The 13,893-nt window shown below is 41.4% G+C and overlaps 1 protein-coding gene across 1 annotated transcript in view; it reads left to right on the forward strand.

The window, feature by feature from the left end:
• The window catches only part of LOC121559698 (A-kinase anchor protein 13), a 120,171-nt gene that overhangs the window by 24,486 nt on the left and 81,792 nt on the right, over window positions 1–13,893 (forward strand). Inside the window, exon 7 of the mRNA XM_045217466.1 lies at window positions 5,820–5,966. Within this exon, the coding sequence (XP_045073401.1) occupies window positions 5,820–5,966 (147 nt within the window). The remainder of the gene's footprint in view (window positions 1–5,819; window positions 5,967–13,893) is intronic.

A 13,893-nucleotide genomic window follows, 5' to 3' on the forward strand; every position in this document is an offset into this window, starting at 1 on the left:
ACTGAGCCTCAGAACCAGCTGGCTGAGGGGACTCTTCTCTTGTTTCATCTCTTGACATAGTAGAGCTGTGTGATGGAATGTTTTGGGGTCACTTGTTTTTAGATGGTTGTAAAATTTGATGGCTCTTTTTTCTATTCGAATAAGGAGGGGGTATTGGCCCAATTCTGCTCTACATGCGTTATTTGGAGTTTTTCTTTGCACTTGCAATACAGTCTTGCAAAACTCTGCATGCAGTATTTCGATTGGATGTTTGTCCCATTTGGTAAATTCAGTATTAGAGAGCGGGCCCCATACTTCGCTGCCATATAGAGCAATTGGTTCTATAACTGATTGGAAAATTTTGAGCCAGATTCTAATTGGAATTTCGATTTTAATATTCCTTTTAATGGCATAGAATGCTCTTCTTGCTTTGTCTCTCAGCTCATTCACAGCCATGTGAAAGCTACCTGTGTTGCTGATATTTAGTCCTAGATATGTGTAATTTTTGGTGTGTTCTAATAGAACTGTGTCCAAATAGAATTTATATTTGTCATCCTGATTTCCGGACCTTTTTTGGAATATCATTATATCCTTTTTTTTAGATTAACGGTCAGAGCCCAGGTCTGACAGAATCTGTGCAGATGATCTAGATGCTGCTGTAACCCCTCCTTAGTGGGAGACAGTAGCACCAGGTCATCTGCGTACAGCAGACACTTGATTTCAGTGTTGTGTAGGGTGAGACCAGGTGCTGACGATTCTTCTAATGTTTTTGCCAATTCGTTAATGTAGATGTTAAATAGTGTTGGACTTATTGGGCAGCCCTGTTTCACTCCACGTCCCTGAGAGAAGAAGTCTGTTTTCTTGTTGCCGATTTTAATCGCACATTTGTTTTTAGTGTACATTGATTTAATAACATCATATGTTTTCCTCCAATACCACTTTCTATTAGTTTGTAAAAAAGACCTTCGTGCCAAATTGAATCAAATGCTTTCTTGAAGTCTACAAAACACGAGTAGATTTTGCCTTTGTTTTGATTTACTTGTTTGTCAATTAGAGTCTGGAGGGTGTAAATGTGGTCTGTTGTACGATAATTTTTTACAAATCCAATCTGGCTTCTGCTTAGGACGTTGTGTTCATCAAGGACATTATGTAGTCTGCTGTTTATGATACTGCAGAGAATTTTCCCCAAGTTGCTGTTAACGCAAATTCCTCTGTAATTATTTGGGTCAAATTTGTCTCCATTTTTATAAATTGGTGTGATCAATCCTTGGTTCCAAATATCGGGGAAAATACCTGCAGTTAGGATAATGTTGAAGAGTTTGAGTATAGCCAATTTGAATTTGTGGTCTGTATATTTGATCATTTCATTTAAAATACCATCAGCACCACAGGCCTTTTTGGGTTGGAGAGTGCAAAGTTTTTCCAATAATTCTTGTTCTGTAATTGGGGTATCCACAGGATTCTGATAGTCTTTGACTGCTGATTCAAGGATTTGTAATTTTTCTTGTATATCTTGTTGTTCTGGGCTCTTTGTTATATTGCTGTAGAGGTTTGCAAAGTGATTTCTCCACATATCCCCATTTTGGATAGCCAATTCCTCATTATGAGGTTTGTTTAATTTATTCCAATTCTCCCAGAAGTGGTTTGATTCTATGGATTCCTCAATCACATCCAGCTGATTTCTAATGTGCTGTTCCTTTTTTGTTCTTAGGGTGTGTTTGTATTGCTTCAGTGTTTCCCCATATTGAAGACGTATATTTTTGTTGTCTGGGTCTCTGTGTTTATGATTAGATATATTTCTCAATGACTTTCTTAGATTTTTGCAATCATTATCAAACCATTTTTCATGATCTATTATTTTTGGTTTGCTCTTATGTTTCTTAAGATTAGCCAAGGAGGCTAATTTGTCAAATATAAAGTTTATGTTCCAAACGGCCAAATTTATACCTTCATTGGTGTAGGAGAATGTTAATGCTAAAAAGTTGTCCAGGAGAGATTGTATTTTTTGGCTACTAATTGCTTTTTGGTAGATTTCTGTACTGTTTGCACTCCATCTATAGGTCTGTTTAGTACCATGTAATTTATTGGGCCGTGATGCTTCATGGTTGGGTTCTGCTCTTTTCAGATACACTGTGATTTTACTGTGGTCAGAGAGAGGTGTTAGTGGGCTGACTGTGAAGGCTCTGAGAGACTCTGGGTTAAGGTCTGTGATGAAGTAGTCTACAGTACTGCTGCCAAGGGATGAGCTGTAGGTGTACCTACCAAAAGAGTCCCCTCTTAACCTACCATTGACTATGTACAGACCCAGTGTTCGACAGAGCTTCAGGAGCTGTACTCCATTTTTGTTTTTCACTTTGTCATAGTTGTTTCTAGGGGGGTATGTGGGGAGGGAAAGGTTGTTGCTTCCCGGTAGGTGTTTGTCCCCATGACTGTTAATAGTGTCTAGTTCTTCTGCTGTTCTAGCATTCAGGTCTCCACAGACCAGCACATTGCCTTGGGCCTGAAAGTGACTAATCTCCCCCTCTAGAATGGAGAAACTCTCTTCATTGAAGTAGGGTGACTCTGAGGGGGGAATGTATGTGGCACAGAGGAAGACGTTGTTATCTGTTAAGATAGCCTCCTTGTTGATTTTTAGCCAGATAAAGAATTCTCCTGTTTTGATCAATTCGATTGAATTAGTTAGTTCAGATTTATACCATATTAGCATTCCCCCTGAGTCTCTGCCCTGTGTGATTCCTTTTAATTTGGTGGATGGTACGATTATCTCCCTATAACCTAGTGGACAGCCAGTGGAAACATCACCTCTGCACCATGTTTCCTGTAGTACTACAATATCAACATCATCAATTTCTTTAAGGAAGTCTGGGTTTCTGCTCTTTAGCCCAAAAGCAGAGGACTTCAAGCCTTGTAAATTCCAACATGCAACGTAAAAAGACTTCATAACTGTTTTTTCCTTACATTCAAAATGAGATAAACACTCACAATCCAACAAGAACTATTAAAATAGGATTTTTCAATTAAGGTAAACTCTTATTATGCAAATGTGATTTGTTTATAATTTAAGATAGTATTTGTGTCATGCCACTTGGGTGGATGTAGTGTGAGGATGGTGGAGTTCTTGTGCTCATCTTACCATGACCCTCGGCCTATCACATGTGAGCATAGTAGATTCAGCATTTGTTTGATGTCACTCATTTCGTTGGTGGGAGCTGGACCAGTTGCTCCTCTCACAGCTTGTGCATAGCTCTGTCTGCCGGGCTGTGGCTCCTCCAGGTGTGGGTCTGTGGTGGGGGGAGGGGGGTGTTAGGCCTCGTCTGGGTGGGTCTGAAGCTGGGCTGGGGTGGTCTGTGCTGCGCTGGATGTGGTGGGCATTGAGGTTGGTGGTGCTGTGGCCGTGGCTGGGGGTCCAGGGTACTGGTCCGGGGTGTTGTCTCGGTGATCTCGGGGGGTGGAGATTGCTCCGCTGTTCCTGGGTGGAGAGGTCGGGATGCGGTTTTAAAGCGACGTCCTTGAGAGTCTTAGCAAGGATGGGGACTGTCTCCCTGTACAGGTGAACATGGTCATAGAGACAGTCAAGATCGAGGGTGGGATGGTGGGCCAGGTGTACATTGGGTCGCAGGGAGAGGCTGGCGTTTATTCTTTCTCTCTCTCTCTCTCTCTCTCTGTCTCTCTCTCTCTCTCTCTCTCTCTATGTCTCTCTCTCTCTCTCTCTGTCTCTCTCTCTCTCTCTCTCTCTCTGTGTCTCTCTCTCTCGCTCTCGCTCTCGCTCTCTCTCTCTCTCTCTCTCTCTCTCTCTCTCTCTCTCTCTCTCTCTCTCTCTCTCTCTCTCTCTCTCTCTCTCTCTCTCTCTCTCTCTCTCTGCTCTCTCTGTCTCCTCTCGCTCTGTCCTCTGTCTCTCTCTCTCTCTCTCTCTCTCTCTCTCTCTCTCTCTCTCTCTCCCTCTCTCTCTCTCTCCTCTCTCTCTCTCTCTCTCTCTCTCTCTCTCTCTCTCTCTCTCTCTCTCTCTCTCTCTCTCTCTCTGTGTCTTTCTCTCTCTCTCTCTCTCTCTCTGTGTCTCTCTGTCTCTCTCTCTCTCTCTCTCTCTCTCTCTGTGTCTCTCTGTGTCTCTCTCTCTCTCTCTCTCTCTCTCTCTCTCTGTGTCTCTCTCTCTCTCTCTCTCTCTCTCTCTCTCTCTCTGCCTCTCTCTCTCTCTCTCTGCCTCTCTCTCTCTCTCTCTCTCTCTCTTCAATTCAATTTTCAATTTAAGGGCTTTATTGGCATGGGAAACGTATGTTAACATTGACAAAGCAAGTGAAATAGATAGTAAACAAAAGTGAAATAAACATTAAATATTAACAGTAAACATTACACTCAGAAGTTTCAAAAGAATAAAGACATTTCAAATGTCATATTATGTATATATACAGTGTTGTAACAATGTGCAAATAGTTAAAGTACAAAAGGGAAAATAAATCAACATAAATATGGGTTGTATTTCCAATGGTGTTTGTTCTTCACTGGTTGCCCTTTTCTTGTGGCAACAGGTCACAAATATTGCAGCTGTGATGACACACTGTGGTATTTCACCCAGTAAATAAGGGAGTTTATCAAAATTGGGTTTGTTTTCAAATTCTTTGTGGATCGCTGTAATCTGAGGGAAATATGTGTCTCTAATATGGTCATACATTTGGCAGGAGGTTAGGAAGTGCAGCTCAGTTTCCACCTCATTTTGTGGGCAGTGTGCACATAGCCTGTCTTCTCTTGAGAGCCAGGTCTGCCTACGGCGGCCTTTCTCAATAGCAAGGCTATGCTCACTGAGTCTGTACATAGTCAAAGCTTTCCTTAGGTTTGGGTCAGTCACAGTGGTCAGGTATTCTGCCACTGTGTACTCTCTGTTTAGGGCCAAATAGCATTCTAGTTTGATCTGTTTTTTTGTTAATTCATTCCAATGTGTCAAGTAATTCTCTTTTTGTTTTCTCATGATTTGGTTGGGTCTAATTGTGTTGTTGTCCTGGGGATCTGTGGGGTCTGTTTGTGTTTGTGAACAGAGCCCCAGGACCAGCTTGCTTAGGGGACTATTCTCCAGGTTCATCTCTCTGTAGGTGATCGCTTTGTTATGGAAGGTTTGGGAATCGCTTCCCAAACCTTCCGGCTCTTTTCTGGACTTTGATAATTAGCTGGTATCGGCCAATTCTCTCTCTCTCTCTCTCTCTCTCTCTCTCTCTCTCTCTCTCTCTCTCTCTCTCTCTCTCTCTCTCTCTCTCTCTCTCTCTCTCTATCTCTCTCTCTCTCTCTCTCTCTCTCTCTCTCTCTCTCTCTCTCTCTACCTCTCTCTCTCTCTCTCTCTCTCTCTCTCTCTCTCTCTCACTCACTCACTCACTCACTCACTCACTCACTCACTCACTCACTCACTCACTCACATCAGCCCTAAACAGCTATGGATAGAATTACTGACATGCTTTGTGTCTTTAAATGCGTCCCATATAGCACCCTATGTCCAGTCTATTTATTTCACATGCACACGCGCACGCATGCACACACAGACGTGATACACACACACACACACACACACACACACACACACACACACACACACACACACACACACACACACACACACACACACACACACACACACACACACACACACACACACACACAGTGAAGGTAAAGTGTCAGGTAGCCTAGTGGTTAGAGTGTTCGGCCAGTAACCGAAAGGTCGCCGGTTCGAATCCCCGAGCTGTCTGTGCCCTTTGAGCAAGGCACTGAATCCTAATTGCTCTGGATAAGAGCGTCTGCTGAATGACTAAAAGGTCAATAAATACATGTGAATGCTATCTGACTTGTTGTGTTTACTGTAGGCACAGAGATGATTGGCAGTCAGCTGATGGGGGAGTTTGAGGCAGACCTGAAGGAGCTAGAAGCAGACTCCTGGAGCAACATTATGGACAGCAACTTCCTCAAACATCTTAAAAAGGACGTCATCAAGAGACAGGATGTGATCTACGGTACCTAGACCATGCTACAGTACCTGCCATGAGTTATACCCTCTCATGGACACCCCCTCTCCCCATCAATGGATAGGACATCATCTGCACACACTCCTGTCTCATCTGCATTATCCAGACTGGATCAGGACAGACAGAGGGGATAATACACATAGTATTGTAAATCCAGACTGTATCTAGACAGACAGAGGGGATAACACACATAGTATTGTAAATCCAGACTGGATCTAGACAGACAGAGGGGATAATACACATAGTATTGTAAATCCAGACTGATCCAGACTGGATCTAGACAGACAGAGGGGATAATACACATAGTATTGTAAATCCAGACTGATAGAGAAACTCAAGGGTGGGCTTTGCTGAGATGACAAAATATGGTACAAAACAGTGAAGGGTTACAATGAACTACTACCCCTCTATCTAGTTACAATGAACTACTACCCCTCTATCTAGGGTTACAATGAACTACTACCCCTCTATCTAGGGTTACAATGAACTACTACCCCTCTATCTAGTTACAATTAACTACAACCCCTCTATCTAGGGTTACAATGAACTACTACCCCTCTATCTAGGGTTACAATGAACTACTACCCCTCTATCTAGTTACAATGAACTACTACCCCTCTATCTAGGGTTACAATGAACTACTACCCCTCTATCTAGGGTTACAATGAACTACTACCCCTCTATCTAGTTACAATGAACTACTACCCCTCTATCTAGGGTTACAATGAACTACTACCCCTCTATCTAGGTTACAATGAACTACTACCCCTCTATCTAGGGTTACAATGAACTACTACCCTCTATCTAGGGTTACAATGAACTACTACCCCTCTATCTACGGTTACAATGAACTACTACCCCTCTATCTAGGGTTACAATGAACTACTACCCCTCTATCTAGGTTACAATGAACTACTACCCCTCTATCTAGGGTTACAATGAACTACTACCCCTCTATCTAGGGTTACAATGAACTACTACCCCTCTATCTAGGGTTACAATGAACTACTACCCCTCTATCTAGTTACAATGAACTACTACCCCTCTATCTAGGGTTACAATGAACTACTACCCCTCTATCTAGTTACAATGAACTACTACCCCTCTATCTAGTTACAATGAACTACTACCCCTCTATCTAGGGTTACAATGAACTACTACCCCTCTATCTAGGGTTACAATGAACTACTACCCCTCTATCTAGTTACAATGAACTACTACCCCTCTATCTAGGGTTACAATGAACTACTACCCCTCTATCTAGGGTTACAATGAACTACTACCCCTCTATCTAGTTACATGAACTACTACCCCTCTATCTAGGGTTACAATGAACTACTACCCCTCTATCTAGTTACAATGAACTACTACCCCTCTATCTAGGGTTACAATGAACTACTACCCCTCTATCTAGGGTTACAATGAACTACTACCCCTCTATCTAGGGTTACAATGAACTACTACCCCTCTATCTAGTTACAATGAACTACTACCCCTCTATCTAGGGTTACAATGAACTACTACCCCTCTATCTAGGGTTACAATGAACTACTACCCCTCTATCTAGTTACAATGAACTACTACCCCTCTATCTAGTTACAATGAACTACTACCCCTCTATCTAGGGTTACAATGAACTACTACCCCTCTATCTAGGTACAATGAACTACTACCCCTCTATCTAGGGTTACAATGAACTACTACCCCTCTATCTAGGGTTACAATGAACTACTACCCCTCTATCTACGGTTACAATGAACTACTACCCCTCTATCTAGGGTTACAATGAACTACTACCCCTCTATCTAGGTTACAATGAACTACTACCCCTCTATCTAGGGTTACAATGAACTACTACCCCTCTATCTAGGGTTACAATGAACTACTACCCCTCTATCTAGTTACAATGAACTACTACCCATCTATCTAGGGTTACAATGAACTACTACCCCTCTATCTAGGGTTACAATGAACTACTACCCCTCTATCTAGGGTTACAATGAACTACTACCCCTCTATCTAGTTACAATGAACTACTACCCCTCTACCTAGGTTACAATGAACTACTACCCCTCTATCTAGGGTTACAATGAACTACTACCCCTCTATCTAGGGTTACAATGAACTACTACCCCTCTATCTAGGGTTACAATGAACTACTACCCCTCTATCTAGGGTTACAATGAACTACTACCCCTCTATCTAGGGTTACAATGAACTACTACCCCTCTATCTAGTTACATGAACTACTACCCCTCTATCTAGGGTTAAAATGAACTACTACCCCTCTATCTAGTTACAATGAACTACTACCCCTCTATCTAGTTACAATGAACTACTACCCCTCTATCTAGGGTTACAATGAACTACTACCCCTCTATCTAGTTACAATGAACTACTACCCCTCTATCTAGTTACAATGAACTACTACCCCTCTATCTAGGGTTACAATGAATTACTACCCCTCTATCTAGTTACAATGAACTACTACCCCTCTATCTAGGGTTACAATGAACTACTACCCCTCTATCTAGGTACAATGAACTACTACCCCTCTATCTAGTTACAATGAACTACTACCCCTCTATCTAGGGTTACAATGAACTACTACCCCTCTATCTAGGGTTACAATGAACTTCTACCCCTCTATCTAGGGTTACAATGAACTACTACCCCTCTATCTAGTTACAATGAACTACTACCCCTCTATCTAGGGTTACAATGAACTACTACCCCTCTATCTAGGGTTACAATGAACTACTACCCCTCTATCTAGGGTTACAATGAACTACTACCCCTCTATCTAGGGTTACAATGAACTACTACCCCTCTATCTAGTTACAATGAACTACTACCCCTCTATCTAGTTACAATGAACTACTACCCCTCTATCTAGGGTTACAATGAACTACTACTCTCTATCTAGTTACAATGAACTACTACCCCTCTATCTAGGGTTACAATGAACTACTACCCCTATATCTAGTTACAATGAACTACTACCCCTCTATCTAGTTACAATGAACTACTACCCCTCTATCTAGTTACAATGAACTACTACCCCTCTATCTAGTTACAATGAACTACTACCCCTCTATCTAGGGTTACAATGAACTGCTACCCCTCTATCTAGGGTTACAATGAACTACTACCCCTCTATCTAGGGTTACAATGAACTACTACCCCTCTATCTAGGGTTACAATGAACTACTACCCCTCTATCTAGTTACAATGAACTACTACCTCTCTATCTAGTTACAATGGACTACTGCCCCTCTATCTAGGGTTACAATGAACTACTACCCCTCTATCTAGGGTTACAAAGAACTACTACCCCTCTATCTAGGGTTACAATGAACTACTACCCCTCTATCTAGGGTTACAATGAACTACTACCCCTCTATCTAGTTACAATGAACTACTACCCCTCTATCTAGTTACAATGAACTACTACCCCTCTATCTAGTTACAAAGAACTACTACCCCTCTATCTAGGGTTACAATGAACTACTACCCCTCTATCTAGGGTTACAATGAACTACTACCCCTCTATCTAGTTACAATGAACTACTACCCCTCTATCTAGTTACAATGAACTACTACCCCTCTATCTAGGGTTATAATGAACTACTACCCCTCTATCTAGGGTTACAATGAACTACTACCCCTCTATCTAGGGTTACAATGAACTACTACCCCTCTATCTAGTTACAATGAACTACTACCCCTCTATCTAGTTACAATGAACTACTACCCCTCTATCTAGGGTTACAATGAACTACTACCCCTCTATCTAGGGTTACAATGAACTACTACCCCTCTATCTAGTTACAATGAACTACTACCCCTCTACCTAGTTACAATGAACTACTACCCCTCTATCTAGGGTTACAATGAACTACTACCCCTCTATCTAGGGTTACAATGAACTACTACCCCTCTATCTAGGGTTACAATGAACTACTACCCCTCTATCTAGGGTTACAATGAACTACTACCCCTCTATCTAGGGTTACAATGAACTACTACCCCTCTATCTAGTTACATGAACTACTACCCCTCTATCTAGGGTTACAATGAACTACTACCCCTCTATCTAGTTACAATGAACTACTACCCCTCTATCTAGGGTTACAATGAACTACTACCCCTCTATCTAGGGTTACAATGAACTAGTACCCCTCTATCTAGGGTTACAATTAATTACTACCCTTCTATCTAGTTACAATGAACTATTACCCCTCTATCTAGGGTTACAATGAACTACTACCCCTCTATCTAGGGTTACAATGAACTACTACCCCTCTATCTAGTTACAATGAACTACTACCCCTCTATCTAGTTACAATGAACTACTACCCCTCTATCTAGGGTTACAATGAACTACTACCCCTATATCTAGTTACAATGAACTACTACCCCTCTATCTAGGGTTACAATGAACTACTACCCCTCTATCTAGGGTTACAATGAACTACTACCCCTCTATCTACGGTTACAATGAACTACTACCCCTCTATCTAGGGTTACAATGAACTACTACCCCTCTATCTAGTTACAATGAACTACTACCCCTCTATCTAGGGTTACAATGAACTACTACCCCTCTATCTAGGGTTACAATGAACTACTACCCCTCTATCTAGGGTTACAATGAACTACTACCCCTCTATCTAGTTACAATGAACTACTACCCCTCTATCTAGGGTTACAATGAACTACTACCCCTCTATCTAGTTACAATGAACTACTACCCCTCTACCTAGTTACAATGAACTACTACCCCTCTATCTAGGGTTACAATGAACTACTACCCCTCTATCTAGGGTTACAATGAACTACTACCCCTCTATCTAGTTACAATGAACTACTACCCCTCTATCTAGTTACAATGAACTACTACCCATCTATCTAGGGTTACAATGAACTACTACCCCTCTATCTAGGGTTACAATGAACTACTACCCCTCTATCTAGGGTTACAATGAACTACTACCCCTCTATCTAGTTACAATGAACTACTACCCCTCTACCTAGTTACAATGAACTACTACCCCTCTATCTAGGGTTACAATGAACTACTACCCCTCTATCTAGGGTTACAATGAACTACTACCCCTCTATCTAGGGTTACAATGAACTACTACCCCTCTATCTAGGGTTACAATGAACTACTACCCCTCTATCTAGGGTTACAATGAACTACTACCCCTCTATCTAGTTACATGAACTACTATCCCTCTATCTAGGGTTAAAATGAACTACTACCCCTCTATCTAGTTACAATGAACTACTACCCCTCTATCTAGTTACAATGAACTACTACCCCTCTATCTAGGGTTACAATGAACTACTACCCCTCTATCTAGTTACAATGAACTACTACCCCTCTATCTAGTTACAATGAACTACTACCCCTCTATCTAGGGTTACAATGAATTACTACCCCTCTATCTAGTTACAATGAACTACTACCCCTCTATCTAGGGTTACAATGAACTACTACCCCTCTATCTAGGTACAATGAACTACTACCCCTCTATCTAGTTACAATGAACTACTACCCCTCTATCTAGGGTTACAATGAACTACTACCCCTCTATCTAGGGTTACAATGAACTACTACCCCTCTATCTAGGGTTACAATGAACTTCTACCCCTCTATCTAGGGTTACAATGAACTACTACCCCTCTATCTAGTTACAATGAACTACTACCCCTCTATCTAGGGTTACAATGAACTACTACCCCTCTATCTAGGGTTACAATGAACTACTACCCCTCTATCTAGGGTTACAATGAACTACTACCCCTCTATCTAGGGTTACAATGAACTACTACCCCTCTATCTAGTTACAATGAACTACTACCCCTCTATCTAGTTACAATGAACTACTACCCCTCTATCTAGGGTTACAATGAACTACTACCCCTCTATCTAGTTACAATGAACTACTACCCCTCTATCTAGGGTTACAATGAACTACTACCCCTATATCTAGTTACAATGAACTACTACCCCTCTATCTAGTTACAATGAACTACTACCCCTCTATCTAGTTACAATGAACTACTACCCCTCTATCTAGTTACAATGAACTACTACCCCTCTATCTAGGGTTACAATGAACTGCTACCCCTCTATCTAGGGTTACAATGAACTACTACCCCTCTATCTAGGGTTACAATGAACTACTACCCCTCTATCTAGGGTTACAATGAACTACTACCCCTCTATCTAGTTACAATGAACTACTACCTCTCTATCTAGTTACAATGGACTACTGCCCCTCTATCTAGGGTTACAATGAACTACTACCCCTCTATCTAGGGTTACAAAGAACTACTACCCCTCTATCTAGGGTTACAATGAACTACTACCCCTCTATCTAGGGTTACAATGAACTACTACCCCTCTATCTAGTTACAATGAACTACTACCCCTCTATCTAGTTACAATGAACTACTACCCCTCTATCTAGTTACAAAGAACTACTACCCCTCTATCTAGGGTTACAATGAACTACTACCCCTCTATCTAGGGTTACAATGAACTACTACCCCTCTATCTAGTTACAATGAACTACTACCCCTCTATCTAGTTACAATGAACTACTACCCCTCTATCTAGGGTTATAATGAACTACTACCCCTCTATCTAGGGTTACAATGAACTACTACCCCTCTATCTAGGGTTACAATGAACTACTACCCCTCTATCTAGTTACAATGAACTACTACCCCTCTATCTAGTTACAATGAACTACTACCCCTCTATCTAGGGTTACAATGAACTACTACCCCTCTATCTAGGGTTACAATGAACTACTACCCCTCTATCTAGTTACAATGAACTACTACCCCTCTATCTAGGGTTACAATGAACTACTACCCCTCTATCTAGGGTTACAATGAACTACTACCCCTCTATCTAGGGTTACGATGAACTACAACCCCTCTATCTAGTTACAATGAACTACTACCCCTCTATCTAGGGTTATAATGAACTACTACCCCTCTATCTAGGCTTATAATGAACTACTACCCCTCTATCTAGGGTTACAATGAACTACTACCCCTCTATCTAGGGTTACAATGAACTACTACCCCTCTATCTAGTTACAATGAACTACTACCCCTCTATCTAGGGTTACAATGAACTACTACCCCTCTATCTAGTTACAATGAACTACTACCCCTCTATCTAGGGTTACAATGAACTACTACCCCTCTATCTAGTTACAATGAACTACTACCCCTCTAACTAGTTACAATGAACTACTACCCCTCTATCTAGTTACAATGAACTACTACCCCTCTATCTAGGGTTACAATGAACTACTACCCCTCTATCTAGTTACAATGAACTACTACCCCTCTATCTAGTTACAATGAACTACTACCCCTCTATCTAGAGTTACAATGAACTACTACCCCTCTATCTAGTTACAATGAACTACTACCTCTCTATCTAGGGTTACAATGAACTACTACCCCTCTATCTAGGGTTATAATGAACTACTACCCCTCTATCTAGGGTTACAATGAACTACTACCCCTCTATCTGGGGTTACAATGAACTACTACCCCTCTATCTAGTTACAATGAACTACTACCCCTCTATCTAGTTACAATGAACTACTACCCCTCTATCTAGTTACAATGAACTACTACCCCTCTATCTAGTTACAATGAACTACTACCCCTCTATCTAGTTACAATGAACTACTACCCCTCTATCTAGTTACAATGAACTACTACCCCTCTATCTAGGGTTACAATGAACTACTACCCCTCTATCTAGGGTTACAATGAACTACTACCCCTCTATCTAGTTACAATGAACTACTACCCCTCTATCTAGGGTTACAATGAACTACTACCCCTCTATCTAGTTACAATGAACTACTACCCC

The sequence above is a fragment of the Coregonus clupeaformis genome, unplaced genomic scaffold (assembly GCF_020615455.1).
Source record: "Coregonus clupeaformis isolate EN_2021a unplaced genomic scaffold, ASM2061545v1 scaf1065, whole genome shotgun sequence".
NCBI classification, from domain to species: Eukaryota; Metazoa; Chordata; class Actinopteri; order Salmoniformes; family Salmonidae; genus Coregonus; species Coregonus clupeaformis.